This window comes from Artemia franciscana, chromosome 18 (assembly GCF_032884065.1).
Source record: "Artemia franciscana chromosome 18, ASM3288406v1, whole genome shotgun sequence".
Taxonomy (NCBI): Eukaryota; Metazoa; Arthropoda; class Branchiopoda; order Anostraca; family Artemiidae; genus Artemia; species Artemia franciscana.
The window spans coordinates 24,092,633-24,119,390 of record NC_088880.1 but is presented as its reverse complement, the minus strand read 5'-3'; the positions used below and the strand labels follow the sequence as shown (position 1 = coordinate 24,119,390).

The 26,758-nt window shown below is 34.0% G+C and overlaps 1 protein-coding gene across 1 annotated transcript in view; it reads left to right on the top strand.

Annotated features, from left to right (window-relative positions):
- The window catches only part of LOC136038787 (myotubularin-related protein 13-like), a gene marked incomplete in the record, with an annotated part of 128,046 nt that overhangs the window by 65,190 nt on the left and 36,098 nt on the right, over positions 1 to 26,758 (top strand). Inside the window, 4 exon segments of the mRNA XM_065722164.1 lie at positions 1,866 to 2,144; positions 8,098 to 8,283; positions 21,812 to 22,025; positions 24,805 to 24,941. Of these exon segments, the coding sequence (XP_065578236.1) occupies positions 1,866 to 2,144; positions 8,098 to 8,283; positions 21,812 to 22,025; positions 24,805 to 24,941 (816 nt within the window).

Sequence of the window (26,758 nt, the reverse complement as noted above, 5' to 3'; positions counted from 1 at the left end):
AGAAATGAATATTTTTAGATTCAAATAATTTCTGAACCAAATATATCTATTAAAGTTACCAATTGAATGGGAGAGGGAGAGTAAGTGTTCCACCCCTACATTTAAAAATACCTTTTCAGTATCATTTTTTAAACAAAGAACTACAAAAAACCTAAATCTTCAGTTTTTTTTTGTATCTTCATTACCCCATCCCCTTTACTTCCGTGAGCTGACACCCATGACAACATGGGAAAAAATGAAAGGGTCTTCAAACTTTAGGCATTTTGATGTTGTTCTTTCCTCCCTTGTTTCCTTAATGCTCAATCATTTGCCAACAAAGCCAGGTATATTGTAGTTTTTTGCCCATAGATCAACTCAAAAATAAACTCCAAGGATTATCAGCCTTTTACAGAATTCTTATTTTGATTTCATTGAAATAATACCTTCATCAAGTGCATACAAGGAGCTAGGAAGCTTGAGAGCTACCCCTCCCCCTACCATTCAAACACGAGGACATGAGAAGTGACATGTCCTGTCAAAATTTGTGTTTTAGTGATCGGATCTGGCAGTTGTTTGACATTGTTGAACACCATTTAAGGTAGTGATTAGAATCACGACGGAAATTAAAAAAAAGTAAGCAAATCTTAAATGTGTGGAGGAAATGTGTTGGGTAAAATGTGTTGGATAAGAGAAATACGTAATACCTGACGTTAATGCAAAGAGTACAGCTTACTTATAAGAGTGAGAACTGGCTCTAAAAAAAAAATATCAACGCCATCTAGCGTTTAGGGATACTTGGCAGTTTTTCAAGCTATGTAATCGCATTTCTGTCAGGAAATGAGATCAGACACTTATTGTCACCCTCACATTTGCCAATTAGTTATTCCCATTATTACACTGAACAAAAAATGTCGGAAAACGTTAGAATGTGTTGAGTTTTTTTTGTTGTTGTCCTGAGATTATTTCACAAGGACAACTAAAACTATGTTCTTTTGCCGATCATACAAGGTTTTTGGAGAAGATTTTATTCCTGTTTCTTTATTTAAGATTAATTTCTATGAAATTTTTTGCGCAAAATCAGAAAACAAAACCCTGTGCTGAACTTGGTAAAAACGTATGTAGTTTATTGACACAAAGACTTATTAGAAGAAAAAATGGAAGATATTCAATTAAGGAAGTTGTCTTATTCATTTCATTATTCTAAAATTATACTTTACTTTGAAAACCTCTTATATTCACACAAAGTCAACCCTCGGATGTCCGAAGGACGGGGTTTTTATGATCAAATCTAGAAGAACTTCTCGACATCCATTTCCATACGCGAATATGTTAAAAACCATCTCTCATAAATTTAATTCCCATTTGTAGTTGTTTTGCCAAAATTTGTTACAAAAATAACCCAACAAAGATTTTTTTTTAAACATTGAAAATGGATATTTAAAAATGATTCAAAATTATTCATAAAATTTATTAATATAAAAAACATAAATGTTCAATAAATTATAATTATTTTTAATTAACGCATTAATAATTTATGTTATACCTAGAAAACTAGAAGACGCACAATGTTTCATATTACTTTGATACTATTTAGTGCGCTAGAAAATAGTTTTTTTTTTGCAAGCTTTGAAAAATTTTGCTAACTTTCAAGGAACTTTTCTTCTCTGTTTTACACCCTCTAAATTAAAAAATGTTTTCGAATTTTTATCTCCTTTATAGGTCATTGTTAGTGAGCTATATACTGCTGAACACAATACAAAATACGCATTGCTGTGACATAGAAGAATTGTCCCAAATGTAACAACAAATTCATTAGATATTTTTGTTTGACACTTGTTTGAATATATGTTCAAAGTAGGGCTTAGTTGTTTTTTTTTTCTTTCTAGGCAATGAAAGATGTTTATCCTAAGACCGATTTCATTGGTGTTGAATATCCAGACGCAAGACAAATCCGAGTATCTTTCAAGAAGCTGATGCGATCCTGTGTTCCCAGCAACTTAGTATCTGAATCAGATCAAGGCTTGTATAAAGGAATTGAATCCTCCAAGTGGCTTGATTGTGCCCACAATATCCTACAGGTGGCTGGTACAGTAGTTGATCTTCTTGATATTCAGGGTGCTTCTGTACTGGTGGCACTGGAAGATGGCTGGGATGCCACACCTCAGGTACATTTAGTCTCATTCAATTTTGGTATAAGAATTTAACTAGTTCAACCATAACTTGTTATTCGTTGAAGCTAAGTATTACATGCCTATCTGTTTCGCTATCTATCTATACTGTCTATCTATACTATCTATTTCTATTTCTATTTCTATACTATCTATTTCTATCTATTTCGCATCCATCTTTCCAGTTCTTGAGAAGATGTGCTATCAATAACTATTGTTCAACCATAGACTATCTATTTCTAACCATTACATGACTATCTATTTCGCTATCTATCTATACTATCTATCTATACTATCTATTTCTATTTCTATACTATCTATTTCTATCTATTTCGCATCCATCTTTCCAGTTCTTGAGAAGATGTGCTATCAATAACTATTGTGCAATTTCTGAACCTCATATCCTTATATATGTTTTCTTCGTATTAAACTGGGTATTTTTCTGTGTTCTGTAGTTATTTGGGAGGAGGGGTTTCTGGTTGTCTTCTCCATACAGCCTATTGGGTGTAGGGGAATAGATACCAAAAGCATTTAATATAATGAATGCTCTATAATGGTCACAAACAAAGAAACATGCTTAGAAAACAATAGAGAAAATTTTTCTCAAAACAGTGGCATTCAATTCAGCGAATTTTTAGGCCGTATGTCCAAGGGCCGTCCTCAGCACAACATAAGTAAAAACATATAAAAAGAAACAAACATCAAAATGGAACTTTAAACCTAAAAATGTTTTTAAAAACTTTTAAAAACAGCCCTAGTATCCATACTTCAACGAAGCTCAACTAAGACTGATAAATATAGCGAGGTTAGATGAAAAAATTCATTCAGACGAAATAAAATTAATTAAATACACCCTTCCAAAGCTAATCTTGCTTTTTTGTTAGCAAGGTTTAAAGGCCTTTTTGTAACAGGATCACTAATATATCAGAAAACCAACGCAAAAAAATATATATCTTTTCATTTTAAATCTAATCAAATTAAAAGATTTTAAAATTAAAGGAACAAATTAAAAGAACAATTGTAACTTCTCTCAATGATCGTGTCCTGAAAATTTGCTACGATTTGTGCATAAATGCAGAAAAATATTTTATCAGACATATTCTTTTTGGTAACGGATATCCCATTCTTTTTGTCAATAATGCCCTTAGCCGTAAACTAAAAATATACTCCCATAAAATCAAGGATCTTTCACAATTTGAGGTTCTTGACAAGCTCACAAATAGAATCTATCTTCCACGCATCGTAAAAAACACAACAAAATTAAAAAAATAATTGCAAAAAAAAAAATAATCTGTATGTAGTTTTCACTAACAATTTTAAAATCCCAAGTTTCTTAAAATCTGGTAAAGATAAAACCCCAGTTACTCGCCAAAGAGGGGTTTATCAAATACCATTTGACTGTGGCAATTGCTATGTTGGCAGAATCTATCAGAATTTAGAAAAATGCCTACACCAGCACAAAGAAAACATACACGAAGCATTAATTTCTAATAGTTCTAATAACTCCTTTGATTCTACTTTAGGTAGCCATATTTTGATAACCCCAGCCACAAAATACTTTTTGAAAAATCCTCTCTCAATAGCAATAATTTGGGCATAAAACAGAGGGTTCGGGAATCAATTGAAATTACACTCAAAATAAATCATATTATTCCTTTAAATAGGGACTTAGAGGAACATTCATTAAATTCTGTATGCACAAATTTAATTAAAAATGATCAAATAAAATATTTTACTAAACCAATAGACAATAGTAGTGAACCTGTAGCAAAAAGGCCTTTAAGGCTAGCTGCCAAAAAAGCAAGATTAGCTTTGAAAGCTTGTATTAAATTTTTTATTATTTCGTTTTAATGAATTTTATTATCTCAACTCACTTTATCTATCAGTCCTGGTTGATTGTCGTTGAAGTAAGGATGCTAGGGCTGTTTTAAAAGTTTTCTTTAAAAACATTTGTAGTTTTAAAGTTCACATTTTATTGTAAGTTTCTTTTTTATATTTTTGCTTGTGTTGTGCTGAGGGCGGCCCTTGGACGTAGGGTTGAAATATTCCACTGAATTGAATTCCATTGTCTTCGGAAAATTTTTCCTATTGTTTTCTAAGTGTTTTTCTTTGTTTGTGATGGAAAGATAGCGTGGTCCTCGTTGCTATTTTCTATTATGCTCATCTATTAATGATTGGAAGGTTTAATGTTAAAGAGAACTAAATCCTTTTTTTAAATTTCTACGCGGTGATATTAGGTGGAAGTGGGGTGGAGTAGGAGTCTGTGCAGCTTTGCTGGCTTTTGGTAGCTTTTTGCTACAATGAGATGTAGGTAGTAGTAGTTGTAGGTATCCCAGTGTAGCTGAAATACGTTTGTTTCCGTATATTTACGAACTTGCATCGGAATTGTGCTTTGGCCGAGATATGTCAGCCGTTGCTGAAATCCTCTAAAAATATTGCGCCCCTTCCATTAGAGCAGTGAGTCAAGCCCACTCCGTATTGGTTAGGCCACTGTTAACCATATCCTTTGGGCCTCTCAGATTTTGCCATAGGGTTACTGTAGTTTAAATTGTGGATTGGATTTTCAATCATTTTCGATTGGTCATACAAAACTATAATGAAAATTAATAAATTCAATTTTAGGCGACTTTAATCTTTGGGGGCCCTTATCTCGAAATATTCGTATAGATTATAGATATTGAGGTATTTATTTTTAGATTTAGTCTTGTCTACCCTCGTTGCTGAGGTTTTGTGGCAGTTGCTTTGATGTTCCAAAACGTTTTTCTTTTACCTTTAGGCACCTTTTCGGGAGGGACTAAAGAGGGGGGCTTTTAATTGATTTGTATGGAGAAGCAGCGTGCTTAGCTGTGTTGGCCTTAAGTGCCATGGTGCCGCAGCAAGTTGTTGGTTGTGGCAAATGGTGAATATGTCACATCAGATCTTTTTAGGCCTTATTTTGTTTCCTTTTCATAGAGATATTTCAGTAATTAGTTATGTGATAGCACTATAAACACTGTTTAGAATACAAAATTAGTACATAAATTGCACAAAGATTATGTTGATGGCTCTGTAAAAAATAAAATAAAAAATAAAGCATGAAAATATATAGCTCATAAAAATTGCCTGGAAAAAAGTGTAAAAAAAACTACAAAGATGTTTAAATCAAATAATATATATAAATCAAATAATATATATCAAATAATAGCCTAAAAGAGAGCGAATAGAAATGCTTGCTTAGATTCTCAATTCGTCTCTGAAACAACTGACAAGATATTCATTTCGAAAATTTTTTATCACAAGTCCCAAAGGGCTGAATTTGAGTTTTGAGGCCATAAAAATAAAACAAGCAAATAAATCATAAAAAACCTAGAAAAAAAAATGGTAAACAAAACCAAATCAGCAATTTTAGAATGAAAAATCATGCCTTGTCATAAAGTGAATAAAATAGAAAGAGTCATATTAAGTTCAAATGATAAAAAATCAGTAAAACTAAAAGAATTAGACGTACTTGTATGATCTACGCTCTACCGCTCTAGTTGTTCATTCATTTACGCATTGCAGAACCGGTTTTTTTGTTAGTCTCTTTCAGCTTAGCGTGAGACAAGACAAACAGAAGAGACAGAATAGATGCAAAATATATAATTTGGGCTATATATTTTCACAGTAGAGGAGGGGGAAATAAAGTATTGAACAGTGTGAAGTTAGAAAACAGTTCTTACTACATAATATGCAGAATGATTGTACCTAACACAGTAGGTATGCAGACCCGCTATAATTTACCCCCCCCCCCTAATTTGCAAATATTTAACCCAATTTTGTTTCTAAAGTAATATATTTTATCATACGTGGGTATGTTTCATTAGAATTGAGCGTCAGAAAAACATATTAGAAGAACATTAAGTAGGGCGTAGATCATACAATACCAAATTTGGTATTATGTGAATTTAAAAAAGCCCTTTTTTATTGTTTATTGTAATTTTTTTTCAGTAGTTTTTTTTTTCAATTCAGCACACATGCTTAGGGGAATGTAATTCAAACTAATTCAATCAAATTTTCTTGGAAATTGTTAAATGATATTGGTATTTTTGACATGTTTACATAAATGAAATGAGACTACCAAATTCTCTTGTATTCTATTAGAGACATAGAGAAGTGTATTAATTGTTCATTTTTATCAGTTTCTTTTTCCGAATGTTTTATATGTTTAACTAACTTTCCAATTTGGTTTAATAACACTGAACTATTCTCGAGATTTAATGTTAATGCGTAGCGGGGAAAAGATAAGATTAAAACGAATGGCTCTTGCTGTTAATTTTAAAATATTTTCAAATAATTTATTAGGCCACAATGCCTTTCTATTTAAAACCTTAAACAAATGAAAACATAGAAAAACGGGTGCAATATTTTAAACAAGACAGTGGACAAAAAATAAACACACCATCTTTTGATAATAAAAAATCTGAATATTCACTTATTTGTAGCAGGACTCAAGCATCTCAGCTCTCCCTGACTTCCAGTAGCTTCGTCATTGTGGTAAGCCAAGATTCTCGGTTGTTTGTGATTAGCTAAACCAATTCGAGCCAGCACTTATCCCATCTTCGTGTATACTTCTTGAAACCGCCGAGTGGGTTTATGTCTGCCTTGATGCAGGCGATTCTTCTATTCTCTATGTCGCTTTTTCCATCTTGGAAGAGGCGTACATCTAACACACCATCACACCAAACACACTATCTTTTAGCAATAAAAAAAAATCTGAATACTTGCTTACTTATAGCAGGACTCAAGCATCTTAGCTCTCCCTGGCGTCCAGTAGCTTCGTCATTGTGGTAGGTCAATAGCCTCGGTCGTTCGTGATTAGCTAAATCAATTCGAGCCAGCACTTATTCTGTCTTCGTATATATTTCTTGAAACCACCGAGTGGGCTTACGTCTGCCTTGATGCAGGCGAGTCACGTTTTCTTCTGTCCTCCATGTCGCTTTTTTCATCTCAGAAGAGGCGTACATCTGAGGGTTTTTATTGCCAAAGGTGTGCTGTGAAGGACAATCTGAAGCGAATGTGTGAGCGACTAAGGACGAAGGGTGGCGAAGGGAGTTTAAGTATTTAAGCGAGAGTAAAGTTTTTTTTAGAATCGCAGACATTCTGGTTTTGGGCTTTCTTGCGTGATTTAGATTTTTATTTAAATTTGAGTTTCTCGTCTTTCTCTCTTGGTTAACGTTTGTGTTGTTTCATTTTTTGTTTAGACTGGTTTTTGTTTCTTTTTTCCCAAAAAAAGGGAAGAAAGTGGCTTTTTTTTTTTACTTTGATAGAGGTTTCCTGATTTGAAACTGAAATATTCACATGTTTTTATTATTCAAATATGTGTTAACGAAAAAAATTGTAGTGCCTTATGGATAAGGTGATTGCTAATATTTTCGGGACTTGTGCTTTTCTTTTCAAGCAGAATAGCCGAGGCCCACAGCGTTTTTGCATCGTTGAAAAAGATTTTGAATTTCAGTAAGAAAAATCTGTGAACCCAAATCAGAATACTTGAAGATACGATAGTACCAGCATAATGCTGATACGCGGACGCTTCGAAAGGCCGAATATAAAAAAAACGCATCAAAAAAAAATTTATATGCATTTTTGTTACGTTTTTACGAGTCAGGCAAATATTTTTTTATGGGGAGAAGGGATCAAACTCTCAACCCAACCCTTGGATATGCCTTGAATAATGCTAACGGTTTTAATACGAATGAATTAAATCCGCACTGAGAAAAAGAAACAAAATAATAATGAAATTTTTTTTGTTTTTGGTTTGTCGATTTTTAATATGTTTATTTTTTTTTCTTTTGGAGCATGCAAATAAATGTAAAAAAAAAGATGTAATCCATGTAATTGAAGGTAAAACTTAAAATAAAAGTGAATTTATGAAGTGAACTTAAGCTTTCTGGATTTTAAAGCTTGCACATCCATTTGATTTTATCCATTTCAGATAACTTCAATTGCACAGTTATGCTTGGACCCATATTATCGTACATTAGATGGATTCAGAGATTTGATTGAAAAGGAGTGGCTTGCATTTGGTCATCGCTTTGCTCATAGGAGTGGACAAGATGGCTCAACTCAGAACAGCGTATTCACTCCTGTGTTTTTGCTTTTTTTGGATGTCGTTCATCAGGTAAATTTTTTTATACGCAAAAATAAAATAAAATTTGTCAGCCTTTCAATTCTCACTTACTGCTACAACTAATAAAAATGTAATCCTTATTGAAATAATTTATTGATGATATTACTAATCAATTTTTTTGTTTGTTTAACTTTGTATTATTTCTTGTGCTGAAAATTCTTCTTTTCTTTCTTAATATATTGGCGATTTTGGACTTGGTAAACTTGGTTATTTCTAGTATATTTTGGTTATTTTCAATCAGCTATGGTTAATTATATCTCTCCCAAAATTGATAGATTTTTGGTATCTCTCAAGTTTTTCATTTTTGAGGTAAGATTGTGATAGTAGCCCCCCAAATGAAAAAGACAAGAATAAGTTATCTCTTTTTTTTCTTGACGTACTTGGTGATCATAAATTTATATACTTAACTTATTTTGACTTAAAGCTATTGATCAGCAGCGCTACCAGCGTAAAAGAAACCAGACATCAGCGCTGCTTGTCGTCTCCTGAGTGGTCTGTCCAGGGTAAGAGTTAAGCTTAATTAGGGTTGATGCTCCTGGTAGTGTGTCCACCGCAGATGACGCCTGTCCTTTGTGTGCGTGGTCGTACTTCCAGCCGTTTGCAGTTGAATCAGTGTCGTCAAAGATAGGTTCAACGGGTGCTTGAGAAGGAAGACAAAGTAGATGATCGCACCTGTGCAGCGATAGTTTCGTCTGGACAGCATCTACTGTCATTGTCTGAGTCTTGGGCCAAGACTCTCTTGGTCTTAGGCCAAGACTGAGTCTTGGACTGTCGACTACAGCGCAATGCTAGAAACTGAGGTCCATTAGACTCTTCCTCTTCTGATGTGAGTGATCTGTGGTGTGAGAAATATTCTGAGAAGTCGGCAGAAGACCGCATTCAATTTTGCTGCCCTTGCTGATATCTCTCCTTCTAGATTACCAATTGAGCTGATAATTGTATCAATTTAGGTGACCTACTTGACTGTCTTAACATCCTGGCAGCTCACTTTTGTGTTTGCGTGCATCCAACTTGATGGAGACTTAGGTTTTAAAGGCCCAGTGCTTCCTCACTCCAACTGGCCGAATTTTAGCCACACCAATAATCCCACGAAAAGTTAGTACTTTTGTATTAGCACACCAGTATATGAACCCAAATCCTAAAGGACACAGGATTGCCAGTCCAGTGTATAATGCACTCCGCTATGGTGCCTCAAAGCTTAAAGTAGAAGAGTGGGTTGTTATTAGGTACATGGGAGTCCTAAAACATGACCAAAGGTTAAAGTAGAACCGGTAGAACCGGCTTCTATCACTATTTTAACTTTTGTCACCATAACTGCTTGTGACAGACACAATATTTCAAATTTCCCCGTAATTGTGTGTGTGTGTTGTATGCAAGACTGTTTCTTTGGTCTTTTAGGAGATATTTTTAAAGTAAAAAGGAATATAGTGGGGGAGATCCATATATTCTAATTATACGCTGTTTATGTGTCCTGGGATGACTCATAAGACATGTTTTTCTATTATGTTAAGGTTCGATTTTTGTTGTTTTCAAAAATTCCATTTCAAAATCAAGTGAGGCGTACGGAAAAACCGTGTCTTCGTCTATTTTAAAAATTTTTGTGGGAAATGCGTATAATTTTCCTTTAAATATCTTTCTAGTCCTTTAGTGCAGGAAGTTGCATTTTTTTTTGTCTCTACCACCACAGGAATTGTTAATTTGAAGCATGAGAAAATACTCAAAATAAAAAATCATGTTGAAAAAAATGACACGTTTGTACTTTTTGCATTGAGTCTATTCGATTGTCTATTCAAAGCCAACTATTGAAAATATCACTCAAGGTTAAAATATGGTTGCAAAGTTTTACGTGTTGCATGGTAACAGGAATCAGGGGCAGATCCAGGATTTTTTTTAAGGGAGGGGCGCATAATGGGTTGCTTCGATAAACTTGGGAACAAAAAAATAACAGTAATTTAAAGGGAATCTCGACAATTATGCGTTGTAGGTAGGTAGTGGATATAGTCGTAAATTTTATCTAAAATCTGGTGAGGGTTAAAGTTCTAATAAATCTGTTAAAATTAAAATGATATAGAAATATTGATACAAAAATTATTAAGTTATAAAAACCACCCTGTCATAAAAAAAAAAATAAAAACCTGTTCATCATCTATAAAAAAAACATGATATTTAATGTTTTCTGCATAATTGTTTGGCTTTGCACTTCTGACCCCTATAGTGAATGACTTGCTCTGTATTGTCAAAAAAAAAATAATATGGTCTTGAACCATCTTTTGGGGTCTTGCATTCATTGTGATTATTTTTATGGGTTAAACCATTTAGCATGTCGCCTAACTTTATGGCATCGCTTAGTAATTACGATGGAGAGTAGGAGAATGAAGAGTAGGAAAATAGGATTAAGATATAGCTTGTATATTCGTAAAAGATATATTAAATATTAAACACAAGTTCTTTTAGGGGTGTAACAAGGAAAATAGAGCAAAGAGATAGAAATACGTAGAATACATTCAAGACGAGGGTTTTAAGTGTAGGCAGTTAAGTATTAAACAATCACTATTTTTCTAAATAAAGTTTTAATAAACAGTGTCAACTTTGACGAAATATCAAAAATTTATTTATCATAATTTCTCTTTTCATAACAACGTAGCGCATCCTTTCACTTTTTAAAGTTTGATGTATTTTGCATAAATTATAGAATTCACAATTTTACAAGAAAACTTTTAGATTTCTTTATTTCCACTCCCGCTATATCTATTTATTACAGAGCCTTTTTTTAATCTTGATATTTTCAGATATTCAACTCAAACATTTAAATCTCGATATGTCTCTTGAGCACAAAAATAAAAATTTGAAATTCTTTCAGCATTAAGAAATTCTTTTAGAAAGAAATTCTTTTATTAGAAATTCTTTTAGCATTTAGCATTAAGTAAGAGAATTGTCCTGTACAAATTTTGATTTATAAACATCTAATCGAGGAAATATGATTTGATGGCATGTACCAAAATAAGTACAAAAATCCCCAGCAGTATTTATAGTTGTCTATACAATTTTATGGACAAATATATGCAACCCCTATACAAAAACATAACTATATTTTGTGATTGGTTGATATTGACAAGGTGAAAAATTCTGAAGTAATATTGTAGTTGCATTCTGTTTTCGTGGTTAACTCAAGTGGTGTGAATTTACATTTCTTATCAACATTTCATTAGTAAATGTTTTAAAAAAATCTAAGCCATTCTACAGATTCAAACTGAGAACTTAGAGACTTATCCATACCGGCTAGATAGAAAAACAAATTATTTGCCTTCTTTTATTAATATTTTTTCAAATCTATTTATCTTAAATGATTACTCTAACCGTTGAAGGAGTATTTCGACTCATATACTTAGTTTTAAGAGTACATTTATACGAACCTTTATTAATGTTCAGATATTTCTAAGGAGTTTGGCCTTTATTTTAATGTTTTAGGATGAACAGAGGAGGTGATATGTCATATAACGCAGAGCTTTAATTAGATGAAAATAGGCTGTGAAGTGGCCACCATTTGCTCACTGAAATCCAAAATATAAATTAATAATATCTTTGGACTTCTCAAGCATTTGCTTTTTATTATACAAATCCCCTAAAAACGACAATGTTGTAAAAACCACCCCGCTTTGCAAAAAAAAGCAAACACAAATTTTATGACAGCCAAAATAAATAATGATGCCAATTTCTTCGCCTCTGTGTCATAGAAAAACTCGGAAACAAATTTTTGACAGTAAAAAGAAGTTTAAATATTAAGTTTTTTTCAGCCTGGTTGTGACAGCTCAATCCTGAAAAATCATTTTGATAGCCTAAAGAAGTTAGGATTTTAAATTTCCCCTGCTTGTTATTACGAAATGAAGATTTTCGCCTCCCAGTTGGTTTTTGTGGTAATATGGACAAACTCCCTTGATAAATCTAAATTTAATTAAATACTTTTAGGCAGTATGTGTAATTTATAAAATCTAACCAAGCCCACAGCTAAGAAGACCTCAGTCAAGAAAACAGCCAAACCTACTGCAGTTAAAAAGTCAACTTCAGCCAAAAAGGCTACCAAGCCAATGGCTGGTAGCAAGAAACCTGTAAAGACTTTCAAGAAACCCGCTGTTGCCAAAAAAGCAGTAGCAGCAAAGAAGTCGACACCTAAGAAGGGGCCTACACCTGAATCACAAAGGCCATAGAAAAAATAATTGAAATTAATAAAAACACTTTAGCGTAAAGATTAAGTTATTTAGGAGGAAATGAACCCCTCATATGCATAATAATCTCTATTCGTTTTAAGTTTTAATGCTGTTCCTTACTTTCAGTTAAAAAAAACTTTTTCATATTTATTTTTATACAAAGTAACTGCAGCCTTGTTTCAAACTTGTTTGCAAAAATACAGTCTTAACAATTAAAAACCTATGAATAACTCAATTATTAAAAACCAATTATAAAAAAAATATAGATTTTATTCCGACACCAACCAGAGCAAGCAGTCCCAACCCCAAATTCTCCACTACGCTAGTGGGGAGAGCGGGGACAGCTCCTGCGCTCATCACCTGGATCCACCACTGTCAACAATAAGAATTGATTTTGTGAAAAAAAATCGTTAATATTCAAAAAGTGACAAAAATATGATAAGAAGTTTCAGTAAAGGTACGTCGGCCAAATATTTTCAAAAATCAGGAAAAGAACAAGAAAAATGTGAAGGATGAGGAGGTTTATTGACCGTAAGAGAAAATAAAACGAATGAAAAAAAATCATGAAATCTTTTATCGATGATAAAAAAAAGAAAGAAAACAAGTAAGTTTGATATACAAGAGTACAGATAAGGATAAATAAATTCTTGTACATATAGGAATACATATAAGGAATCAGTCTAGGAAAAAGAACTAGGTTATAATTCATTTATCTTCCTTTGCACTACAATATCCATTTTTTACTTTACTAGCATTTGGAATTCTACTCTTGTCACTTTAAAGTGCTCTCGTTTGCAAAGAAACACAGAACCTTACTGACAGTACCCATTGAAGTGCTAAAAAAAGAAAAAAAAAACACAAAAGTTCCAACAATGATGAAATTTAATTACTTGATCATTATAAACTAAAGCCTATATAAGAGCTCATATGGCACTTGTGACGAGGCAAGAAGAGCTAAGAGCCAAGAGCTCATATGGTATGAGCTCTAAAAAATTCTAAGAATCAGTAGATTGATTTAAAATGAAAATCAGAGGCTTAATGCCGGTCAGGATTTAAAATAAGAGCTCTGAGTCACGATGTCCTTCTAAATATCAAAATTCATTAAGATCCGATCACCCACTCGTAAGTTATAAATACCTAATTTTTTCTAATTTTTCCTCTCCCTTTAGCCCCCCAGGTGGTCGAATCTGGGAAAATGACTTTATCAAGTCAATTTGTGCAGCTCCCTGACACACCTACCAATTTTCATCGTCCTAGCACGTCCAGAAGCACCAAACTCGCCAAATCACTGAACCCCTCCCCCCCCAACTCCCCCAAAGAGAGCGAATCCAGTACGGTTATGTCAATCACGTGTCAAGGACATTTGCTTATTCTATCCACCAAGCTTCATCCTGATTCCTCCACTCCAAGTGTTTTCCAAGATTTCCCCCTCCAACTCCCCCCAATGTCAAAACATCTGGTCGGGATTTGAAATAAGAGCTCCGAGACATGGATTCCTTCTAAATATCAAATTTTATTAAGATCCGATCACCTATTCGTAAGATAAAAATACCCCAATTTTCACGTTTTCCAAGAATTCTGGTTTCCCCCTCCAACTCCGTCCAATTTCACAGGATCTAGTCAAAATTTAAAATTAGAGCTTTAAAGCACAAGATCCTTCTAAATATCAAATTTCATTAAGATCTGGTCACTGTTTCGTAAGTTACAAATACCTCAATTTTCAAAATTACCCCCCCCCCACTCCACCAAAGAGAGCAGATCCGGTCCGGTTATGTCAGTCACGTATCTTAGACAGGTTTTTATTCTTCCCATCCAGTTTCATCCTGATCTCTCCGCTTTAAGTTTTTTCTAAGATCCCCCCCCAACTGCCCCCCCCCCCCAATGACGCTGGATCCAGTTGAGATTTAAAATAAGAGATCTCTAAATATGAAGTTTCATGAAGATCCGATCACTCCTTCGTAAGTTAAAAATACGTCATTTTTTCTAATTTTTCAGAATTAACCCCCCCTCCCAATAGAGCGGATCCGTTCCAATTATGTAAATCACGTATCTAAGACTTCTGCTTATTTTTCCCACCAAGTTTCATCCTGATCCCTCTACTCTAAGTGTTTTCCAAGATTTTAGGTTTCCCCCTCCCAACCCAACCTCCCAATCTCACTAGATCCGGTCGGGATTTAAAATAACAGCTCTGAGACACGGTATCCTACCAAACATCAAACTTCATTAAGATCTGATCAACCGTTCGTAAGTTAAAAAATCCTTCAATTTTTCTATTTTTCGGAATTAACGGGCCTCCCACTCCCCCCCCCCCCCGGATGGTCAAATCGGGAAAACGACTATTTCTAATTTAATCTGGTCCGGTACCTGATACGCCTGCCAAATTTCATCGTCCTAGCTTACCTGGAAGTGCCTGGAAGTGCCGACAGACCGACAGAATTTGCGATGGCTATATGTCACTTGGTTAATACCAAGTGACATAAAAACTAAAAAATGATTCAGTGGAAATACTTCACTGTGATACTTTTTCTACTATACAAGGGTTTTCCACCTCTTTGATAGATTATTTATTGGTTTTAGACACACTAGTTTCTTCTTCACCCTCACTACACAGAAGCTCCCAATTATCTATTGCTAAATCAGCTGTTTTTGGCTCTGAAGTACAGGAATTGGCTTCTGCGTCTTTAGTCACTACTTCTACTTGAGCCTGAGCAGTATCGTTAGTCTCATTAGGACATGATTCATTCACATTTACTTTTTCTGTTTTTGGCCTCATTCTTGTTCCTTGTCGAATTCTGTTTTCAGTTCGAGTTGGAATTTGTTAACCTCTTTCTTATCATGCTTTTAAACCCTAGTGTATTTCTTTTTTTTTTGCTTTGCTGCAAGTGCTGATCCATGGACCTTATGTTTTTTGTTTTGTTTTTGTTTTTGCTGGCCGGAGGCTCGAGCATTGATAAACATAGCCTCATTGAATGGTTTTGGTTTATTATTTTCTCTAGAATGAGATGCAATGTCATCTTTATCTTCCCTTGAAGTTAGATCCATTTTGGATTCTTGAATAGCTACTTCTTCTGAAGTTAATCTCCTCATCTTCCTTCGTTTCGGCAGCTGGTTCATTCTTTTCTCTGGGATGAGATTTAAGCCCATCTTTATCTTCGCTTGAAGTCATTTTGGTGGCTTTTAAAGTCTTTCAACCTTTTGTGTATATAAGCGAAATTCGCCCGTAAATGTTACAGCCATGCCAAAATGAATTGATTCTTGTTTGCCTACATTCAGCCAAAACTAACGAGCAACTCGTTAGTCGAGTCCAACTCGAACTGAAAAAGTCAGTTAAAAGATTAATTTTAATTTGTAAGTTTTAAATGTCTCTTACCATGATTAAATAAAAAAAAACAAGTTTTTTTAGCTGAAAGTAAGGAGCGACATTAAAACTTAAAACGAACAGAAATTACTTCGTATATGAAAGGGGCTGCTGCCTCATCAACGCCCCGCTCTTTACGATAAAGTCTCTTTCTCTCAACACTGCTTTTTAAAACAGTAAAAACTTTAGCGTAAAGAGCGGGGCGTTGATGAGGAAGCAGCCCCTTTCATATACGAAGTAATTTCTGTTCGTTTTAAGTTTTAATGTCGCTCCTTCCTTTCAGCTAAAATAAACTTTTTTTTTATTTAATTTCTGAACGTTTTTGAATCAATGCATGTTTTGATTTTGGTTCTTTGCAGAGGAATGATTAACACGAAATTTGCAAGTTTTTTTTTTTGCTAAATGGCTTTCTCATAGTTTTGATCGAATGATTTTGAGAAAAAAAGGAACGGTGGAGGAAGCCTAGTTACCCTGCGTTTTTTTGGTTACTTAAAAAGGCAACTAGAACTTTTAATTTTTTACGAATGTTTTATTAGTAAAAGGTAAACGTAGCTTATAAATTAGCTTACGTAACGAACTTTTGTAATCTCATGTTTTACTACACATATGAGGGGTTCACCCCCTCGTCAGTACCTCACTCTTTGCACTAAAGAAAACATTAAATTTGTCCCAATTCGTCAAGAATGATCCCTGAATCACAAAAGTCGTAGAATAAATAGTTAAAATCACGAAAAATACTTTAGCGTAAGGAGCTAGGTATTAGGAGGAGGTGAGCCCCTCATATGCGTAATAATTTCTGTTCGTTTTAAGTTTTAATGCTGCTCCTTACTTCCAGTTGAAAAAATTTTAATATTTTTTTTTTTTTTTTTTTAAATAATGCTAGAAAATCCTGCGCTCCCTTCATGGAAATTTTCTTCCCGCATGACCAATTCCTCGATGGAAAGTTCCCCCAAAATATCCCCCTCTTTTCAACCCCTCCCCCCATCCAAAAAATCCCCCTGAAAATGTCTGTACACTTCCCAATAAGCATTACTATATGTAAGCACTGGTCGAAGTTTGTAACTTGTAGCCCCTCCCACGGGGACTGTGGGGGAGTAAGTCGTCCCCAAAGACATAGTTATAAGGTCTTTCGACTACGCTGAATAAAATGGCTATCTCAGAATTTTGATCCGTTGACTTTGGGAAAATAATTAGCGTGGGAGGGGGCCTAGGTGCCCTCCAATTTTTTTGGTCACTTAAAAAGGGCACTATAACTTTTCATTTCCGTTAGAATGAGCCCTCTCGCAAGATTCTAGTACCACTGGGTCGATATGATCACCCCTGAAAAAAAAAACAAAAAAACCAACAAACAAATAAACACGCATCCGTGATCTGCCTTCTGGCAAAAAAATACAAAATTCCACATGTTTGTAGATGTAACTTCTACAGTAGGGTTCTCTGATAAGCTGAATCTGATGTTGTGATTTTCGTTAAGATTCTATGACTTTTAGGGGGTATTTCCCCCTATTTTCTAAAATAAGGCAAATTTTCTCAGGCTCGTAACTTTTGATGGGCCTTTATTCTTCTCGCTATCAAGCTGCTTGCCATATTTTTATGCTTCTGAATCCTACTCTTCCAACTTTAATTTTCAAGAGCTTATACTTTTGTAAACCATTTTACTTATACTTCATAAAACCATTCTAGACATTTTTTCTTGCATTTGTTTTCTTTTTCTGCTGTTTGCTTTATTGATCTCCTGGGTATAAATCCAGTTGACAATAACGCGTTAAATAGTACTGTAATTTCACCATTGCACGGTAAAGCCCTACCTATGACCTTGTTCTGATGCTATGTATAAAACCTTACGCAACCTTGTGCATTGCTGCTAAATGAAACAGGACCAGGTAAATTAGCTAAGGGCGATACATGGTACGGTAGAGCTTTATTTAAGACCTGGTTGCTTTGCCATATATAAGGTATTTTCTAACTTAAGGTATATGTTCCCTGTTTAACTTTTTGGTATTTGTTTTTCTGCAGTTCTACAGTTCAAAGGAATTCATTTCTAGATAAGAAAATGGGTCTATAGCCAGTATGAAGGAAAAGAAGATAAACAATTACATAGATATTTCGTCTGTTCAGATCTTTCATTAGTTCTTTAGTTTGAATGACCGAAATTAGTGCAAAGATTGTGGCACCATTGGATACCTGAGATTCATCTTAATCATCTACCGAATTAGTTTTTTTTTTGTCTAATTTGTATTAAATTTTATATTCAGGTCATTATAATTTTTTTTGAAATTTCTAATATAAGGAAATATTCCTTATATTTTAGACAAGTTTAACATATTCTCTGTGGAAAACTAATATCATAACTCTAGCTCGATGAATGGATATATTAAAGAGGATGGGTAACTTATAAGAATGGGAATCGGCGCCAGTATTGATAAAGAATGCTTTCAATGCCATCTAGCGTTAGACGACCCTTGGTATTTTTTCAAGCTCTGTAGTCATTAAAAAAAAAAAAATTAAAATCAAACACTTGCTACTAATAAGTTAACGGTAGTCTTTGGGATAGCTCTGAAACTATGAATTTAATGGTAACAAATATTGTTCTTTCTATGTAGATGTCACAAAATACCATAATAAAGGGAATATAACACTTGTATGAACGAGAATAAAAAAACAAGTTTTTTTAACTGAAAGTAAGGAGCGACATTAAAACTTAAAACAAACAGAAATTACTTTGTATATGAAAGAGGCTGCTTTCTCATCAACGCCCCACTCTTTACGCTAAAGTTTGACTCTTTCTCTAAATTCTTCTTTTTAAAACAATAAAAAACTTTAGCGTAAAGAGCCGGGCGTTGATGAGGAAGCAGCCTCTTTCATATACGAAGTAATTTATGTTCGTTTTAAGTTTTAATGTCGCTCCTTACTTTCAGTTAAAAAAACTTGTTTTTTTTATTTAATTTCCGACCGTTTTTGAATCAATACATGTTTTGATTTTGGCTCTCCGCAGAGGAATAATTAAAACGAAATTTGCATTTTTTTTTTTTTTTTTGCAAAATGGCTTTCTCATAATTTCGATCGAATGATTATGAGAAAAAAAGAGCGGGGGAGGAAGCCTAGTTGCCCTCCGATTTTTTGGTTAATTAAAAAGGCAACTAGAACTTTTAATTTTTTACGAATATTTTTATTAGTAAAATATTTACGTATCTTATAAATTAGCTTACGTAAAGAACTTATGTATTTTTATTACATATATGAGGGGGTTCGCCCCCTTGTCAGATCCTCGCTCTTTACACTAAAGCTTAAATTTTGTCCCAATTCATTAAGAATGACCTTAGAATCACAAAAGCCGTAGAATAAATAGTTGAAATTACTAAAAATGCTTTAGCGTAAAGAGCGAGGTATTAGGAGGAGGTGAGCGCCTCATATGGGTAATAATTTCTGTTTGTTTTAAGTTTTAATGCTGTTCCTTACTTCCAGCTGTAAGAACTTTTTCATATTTATTTTTTCATTGTTTTTTTAAATAATGCTAGTAAATCCTGCGCTCCCTTCATGGAGGTTTTCTTCTCCCATGACAAATTATCGATGGATAGTTCCCCCAGCATATCCCCCTCTTCTCAACCCCTCCCCCAACCAAAAAAATCCTCCTGAAAATACCTGTACACTTCCCAATAACCATTACTATATGTAAGCACAGGTCAAATTTTGTAACTTGTTGCCCCTCCCACGGGGACTGTGGGGGAGTAAATCGTCCCCAAAGACATAGTTATAAAGTTTTTCGACTACGCTGAATAAAATGGCTATCTCAGAATTTTGATCCGTTGACTTTGGTAAAATAATTAGCGTGGGAGGGGGCCTAGGTCCCCTCCAATTTTTTGGTCACTTAAAAAGGGCACTAGAACTTTTCATTTCCGTTGGAATGAGCCCTCTTGCAACATTCTAGGACAACTGGGTCGATACGATCACCCCTGAAAAAAAAAAAAAATAATAATAATCACGCATCCGTGATCTGCCTTCTGTCAAAAAATACAAAATTCCACATTTTTGTAGATAGGAGCTTGAAACTTCTACAGTAGGGTTTTCTGATATGCTGAATCTGATGGTGTGATTTTCGTTAAGATTCTATGACTTCTAGGGGGCGTTTCCCACTATTTTCTAAAATATCGCAAATTTTCTCAGGCTCGTAAATTTTGATAGGTAAGACTAAACTTGATGAAACTTATATATTTAAAATCAGTATTAAAATGCGATTCTTTTGATGTAGGTATTGGTATCAAAATTCCATTTTTTAGAGTTTTGGTTACTATTGAGCCGGGTCGCTCCTTACTACAGTTCGTTACCACGAACTGTTTGATAAAGAAATTGGGTTACATGTAAGAGTAACTTATACTTCATAAAACCATTCAAGACAGTTTTTCATGCATTTGTTTTCTTTTTCTGCTGTTTGCTTTATTGATCTCCTGGGTATAAATCCAGTTGACAATAACGCGTTAAATAGTACTGTAATTTCACCATTGCACGGTAAAGCCCTACCTATGACCTTGTTCTGATGCTATGTATAAAACCTTACGCAACCTTGTGTATTGCTGCTAAATGAAACAGGACCAGGAAAATTAGCTAAGGGCGATACATGGTACGGTAAAGCTTTATTTAAGACCTGGTTGCTTTGCCATATATAAGGTATTTTCTAACTTAAGGTATATGTTCCCTGTTTAACTTTTTGGTATTTATTTTTCTGCAGTTCTACTGTTCAAAGGAATTCATTTCTAGATAAGAAAATGGGTCTATAGCCAGTATGAAGGAAAAGAAGATAAACAATTACATAGATATTTCGCCTGTTCAGATCTTTTATTAGTTCTTTAGTTTGAATGACCGAAATTAGTGCAACAATTGTGGCACCATTGGATACCTGAGATTCATCTTAATCATCTACCGAATTAGTTTTTTTTGTCTAATTTGTATTAAATTTTATATTCAGTGCATTAAAAAATTTTTGAAATCTGTAATATAAGGAAATAATCCTTATACTTTAGACAAGTTTAACTTATTCTCTGTGGAAAACTAATATCATAACTCTAGCTCGATGAATGGATATATTAAAGAGGATGGGTAACTTATAAGAATGGGAATCGGCGCCAGTGTTGATAAAGAAAGCTTTCAATGCCATCTAGCGTTAGACGACCCTTGGTATTTTTTCAAGCTCTGTAGTCATTAAAAAAAATTAAAATTAAACACTTGCTACTAATAAGTTAACGGAAGTCTTTGGGATAGCTCTGAAACGAATGAATTTAGTGGTAACAAATATTGTTCTTTCTATGTAGATGTCACAAAATACCATAATAAAGGGAATATAACACTTATATGAACGAGATAAAGAAAGTGGGTTACATGTAAGAGTGGAAATTGGACCAACGCCATCTAGTATTTGGTGTCTCCTGGTATTTTTTTCAAGCTTTGTTATCGTTTTTCTTTTATCACAAACTGAGATCAGACATTTATTACTACGCCAATTACATCAATTAAAAAATAATTTTTCTTATTATTACATTTAAAAAATGTAAAAAAAACACCAAACGCTCGATGGCGTTAATTATTTTTTGTAAACACTATCGCCACTTCCCACCGTTATAAGTTGCCCACATTCTTCGGAATGGGGGTTAAATGGAGTCAATTAACTGAGTAAAGATGCAGTAAAACTTGATCCGAATAAAAGGGCTGAAGCCATGAATAAACATTGATTTCCTTAAAATAATGCTGAAAGCATATTTTTTTTTATTATAGTTTACTTACGGTGGAAAGAAATGTCAGTTACTCTGTCTTTAAAGGCAATATTAACTAGAGACAACAAAATAAAAAAAAATAAAAAATAAAACAAGTAATTTCATAGCAGACCACGAAATATGTGAGAAATCATCCTTCCGCTATTTTACTTTATTGATAATCCTTAATTTTCTCATTTCTTTGTTTACAGATACAACGGCAGTTTCCTATGTCCTTCGAATTTAATGAATTCTACTTGAAATTCATAGCCTATCATACCGTCTCATCCCGATTCAGCAATTTCCTATTTGACTCTGAAAGAGAGCGACTTGAAGCCAGTGAAGAGTTAAATGTTTCAAATCAAAGGAGTAATGGTAGCTCCCTCTTCTGTGGGGATTATTCTGATGATGATAGCGTTTTTCCCGGTTAGTTCTTTATTCATTTATTTATTTTGATGGTTTTCTTTTATTCTATTTAAAAAGAAATTATTGAGATGATGTTTAAATTAATTAATTTAATGAAATAATAAAAAAAATAATTTTAATTTTAATGAAAATATAGTTTAGCTTTGAATTTAAATTGAATTTCAGTTATAAAAATTAAAATCTATTTTTTAATTGAAACTAATTTAAATTTAGATAGCTGAAATTTCAATTCATTTTTTTTCATTCACAATTTTTTTTTTTTACGGCGTAAGCTGTACAAGGGCTAATATACAAAGGAAATTATATACAATGTTTAACCGTTCTAGTTGGTCTGATTGCTCTTACAATTAAGATCGATAATTTTAATTTCGAAAAGCCTACCGACTTTTCGTTTTATGTCAAGTAAAGAAAAGAGAAACAGAAGCGATCCGCAAACCTTAAAACTAATAAGAAATTAAACGTGTCGAACATAAAATAACTAGTATAAAAATTAAAGGAATTTTAGTATGATTTAGACTACACAGATGAAATGTTCACAAGTTAGTATAATAAACTTTACACAAATAGTAAGGTAACTAGTAGTAAGGTTACTAATAGTAAGTACTAATAAAATAGTAAATAGTAATACTAGTAAAATAGTAATACTAAGGTTAATAGTAAGGTTACTAGTAATAAGGTAAAGGTGAAAGTAAAGTACTAGTAAAAATTATTACGCAATTACTAGGAGATTCACTTGGTGGAGAATTTCATTGGGGCATTTTTGTTAAAGCAAATTAAGGGAAGCGAAGTCTAAGGGGTTTGTCCGGTGTTATGAAGAGCACCTCCCTTGTTTTTCAATAGACCCCCCCATCTCTATTTATTCTGTTTTTGAAGCTGCAATGACTTTCTTATATATGACAGTTTCAGGTTGGTAATGGATTTTTTGGCTAATTTTTAGAAATCTGATTGAGTTGGTTGGATTATTAATTTTTAAGCGTTTATTTAGTACGATTTCGTATCCATATAGATATATGGGGCCACTAGCTACCAATATAGGTAAATATGTATACCACACTTACACCAAGAGCTCACTTAAAACTCTCTCTCCTAGCCTAAGCCAGGCTAAAGAATTACCTATATTGGTATATTGGTAATATCGGTATCTAATAACTAATATCGGTATTATTGATCCCAGATTATATGTAACACAGGCCAAAACTTTCAATAGAAGCTTAATATGAACTGAACTCCAGAGGCCAAAATGAAGATAAGGTAAAATTGCCTGTTTACGTGGACCAGGAAGTGGTTAGCTATTGGAAGGAGAGTGAATTGGATGGGCCAACTTTGAGGACATTAACAGCTCACTAGCTTTTACTATTAGGCCCTGTCATCGTGAATTTTGCTATTTCCATGACAAAAAATTATTTGCCTTCGTATGTGAGTTTTCACTTACCGGGATAAACATAGGAACAGACAGTTTAAAGTTCAAAAGATTCAAAAATTTTCTAAGGGGGTAGTACAGAAATTTTTATGTTTATGAATATTCTAAATGTTGGACTCGGAACTTGAGTAAAACAAGTGCAACCACGAATTCATAATTGACAAGTTCAAACGGATTGGTCAATAAGAATTGGGGGGAGGGTATCATTCACCTATCGACTTTTTTCTAATATATTTGATGGTAAGGACAATAAGTTTCCATACCCATAACCGAGACTCCCACAGAAATACTTGTTTGATAATTGGAAAACGTAGTTTCGTTGTATTACTATTAAGTGTTGCATGACCGCTTGCATTAAAACAAATCTACAAATTCTACTGTAGGCAGACTAATTAGCTCAAGTGTGCCCACCAAAGCCCCCTCCCCCTGACGATGAACGTAATTTCTTTACTTTATGTCGCTCTCCGTGATAGATGTGGAAGCGAATTTTTCGTAGCCTAAATGCATATAGCAATGCAATTAACAGGTTTTTAGCTCAAGTATTCTATTCCTGCTCTTGGAAATGAATGTAATAAACGATTCTTGTCTACAAGTCACTCTCTGTGACAGATAAAACTAGTTCTTCTGAGCCTCAAATGCGCATTAGAAACCAAAAAACCAAAAAAATAGGGATATACCAATTATCAAAATTTTGATTCCCTCGTCGCCAAAAATGGCTTTGGTGTAACTACCAACCATTACCTTCATATTTCAGGTATATGTGCATGTTTTGTTTGTGGACATTAAAATTGAAGCTATAAACCGATTGAAGTTTTTTTCTAGCAGTATATCCCATAAAGGATTTTTTAACCACTCCCTCCATCCTTAACTTTACTTACATAGAGAATGATTCCAACATTTATTATTATAAATAATTTAGATAACAGTATGAATTGCCTAAATCAAACATCATGAAGCATGTGTTTATCATTGCAATATAAGCGTTCAAAACTAAAATAAAAAGTTCTTATTTCACGATTGTTGTACCTTGTTATACCATGGACGCATCGGATGTCATATACTCTGTTACAACTTTTTGAGCTATCTTAAGTAAGGTGTCATGTAGGTTTTTCATCAAGAGTCGGACAAAAAAAAAGACAAGCACTTTCCTTACCAATTTTATAACGAGCCAAGGGGTAACGTTAGACAATATTTTTAATACAGCTTTGTTAGTTTAAGCTGGTGCTTAGCATAAGAGATACCCCCTCCCATTGATGTTTTAATCTATCCGAAGCCTCATTCTCTTTTTCTCCTCTTTTTTAAGTTTTTGATAATTTTTTTTGCGTTTTTTTGTCTTTTTTACTGTTATTCTATATTTAGGTGGTCGGCTTGCAGGAAAGCGTGTTCAGTACCAAAGTGAGAACTCCACAACATCATTGTTCGACTACGTTTCAATACAGAATGCTAAATCGCCAATATTTCATAATTTTTTCTACCTACCCAACGAGGATTATGAGGTGAGAATCTAAAGAGTACTTGAAATAAAATGTTGAGAATAAAATGAATTAAAACCCGAGACAAAGTGAATTTTATGACATAGAAGAAAAAATATTTTTCTATAATTCAATCGTAAAATAAGCGCTTTTATTTCATTGGCTTAAGTTTTCGATTTTTTTTTGTCTTAGACCTACTCATTTATGGCACTTGGTGTTTACCAAGTGACATATGGTCACTTGGTAAATTTTAGCGTTAACAGCTAAAATTTGATATTTTATGAACACTGCTAAATCAGTGAGTTTCTTGTCAAGTGAATAAATTTAACATTTCCCAATATTTGGTTTGGGATCATAGTCTTTTAATCCTGACCTAAACTTCATAATTAATTCAGTGACCTTGTTATTTCGCAGCAATTGCCTTGGAATTATAGAGACTTTTAATCCTGACCTATGCTTCATAATTAATTCAGTAACCTTGTTATTTCGCAACAATTCGCTTGGAATTTGTAATGTCAAATATCAGTGACCTATATTTATAAATTGAACGGTTTAAATTGTGTGGTGGTTGAAAACAGATGCCTTGAAAAGATGCCAAGTATTAGCGAACAATCGGAGGATCTGAATGACTTTGAACTTATATATTCGCCTGTGTTAAATTTTGTCCAAAGTAATTGGCAGAATTCGATTTCTGAGAAGGAAATTATTGAGTATGGAGTGGATTTTTTTGCTTCACCAAAAATAGTTGAAGCTAAGGCTGATTTATGGTCGAAACTTGCGCCTGATGAAATTCCCCCTCGCCGCAGTGGTGCAAAGTCTGCAACCAGTAATATGAAGGATATGCTCGATCTGTTGAAGAAGTGTGATGAAGCTAGCATCTCTATGCCAACTTATGTTATTAAACTTCCAACTGAAGTTCCAGTGTTGCTGGCTGTGGCCTATTCACAATTGGCCTCTAAAGTTTCTAAAGTTCATCAACTTGTTCAAATTATGTCAGCAAAGTTGGACAATTATAGCCTCAATTACCAAAACCTATAGGCTCTAATCGCCAGTCAACCACTATTGTCGTCTCTCAAGTTCCGTCTCATCTATCGGATCCAATTAAAAGGAAAGACGCTATTGATAAAATCAGTGGCCATGAACTTGTATCCAGTATTCGCCCTGTTCACGATAAGTGGTATGTAAATATTGATAAATCTGCTGCCGAAGACTTCCGTGCATCTGTTCCCGTCATTCTCGCCGGTACGTCAACCAAAGAAATTTCTAAGAAATATTCGGCCATTATAAAAGGTGTTCCAGAGGATTATGCGATTCAGTCTTTCACAAATTGTAGCGGTATTGTTGCTGCCAAAAGGCTGGGCTCTTCGAAAACAGTTAAGCTTGATTTTGTGGATTCTTTTGCTAAAGCAGCTTATTTCAAAGACGGTGTACGAATTGGTTATGAATTCTTTAGACTGAGCGAGTTTAAGGAAATTCCAAAGTGTTGTTTTAAGTGCCGATCGCCCCATCACTTCCAGTCTTCTTGTCCCAGTCCTGCGCCCAAATGTGCTCGTTGTGCCGGCCCTCATATTAGTTCAAAAGAAAATCCATGCAATGCCTCACCAAAATGTGCCAATTGCAATGGTGAACACGTGTCCTTTAGCATGTCATGCTCCGTTCTCCGTGGTTTTGCTAGTCAACAAACCTCTAAAAATAAAGATGCTTATATTGACGATCTGTACGAGAACTTCGATGTTATCTGCCTGCAAGAATCTTTGTTAACTGCCTCTAGCAGAAATTTCCTTCATCGAAGCTCTGTTCATTCGGTTTTTACTTCTGATGCTGTTACCATGCGTGGCCGC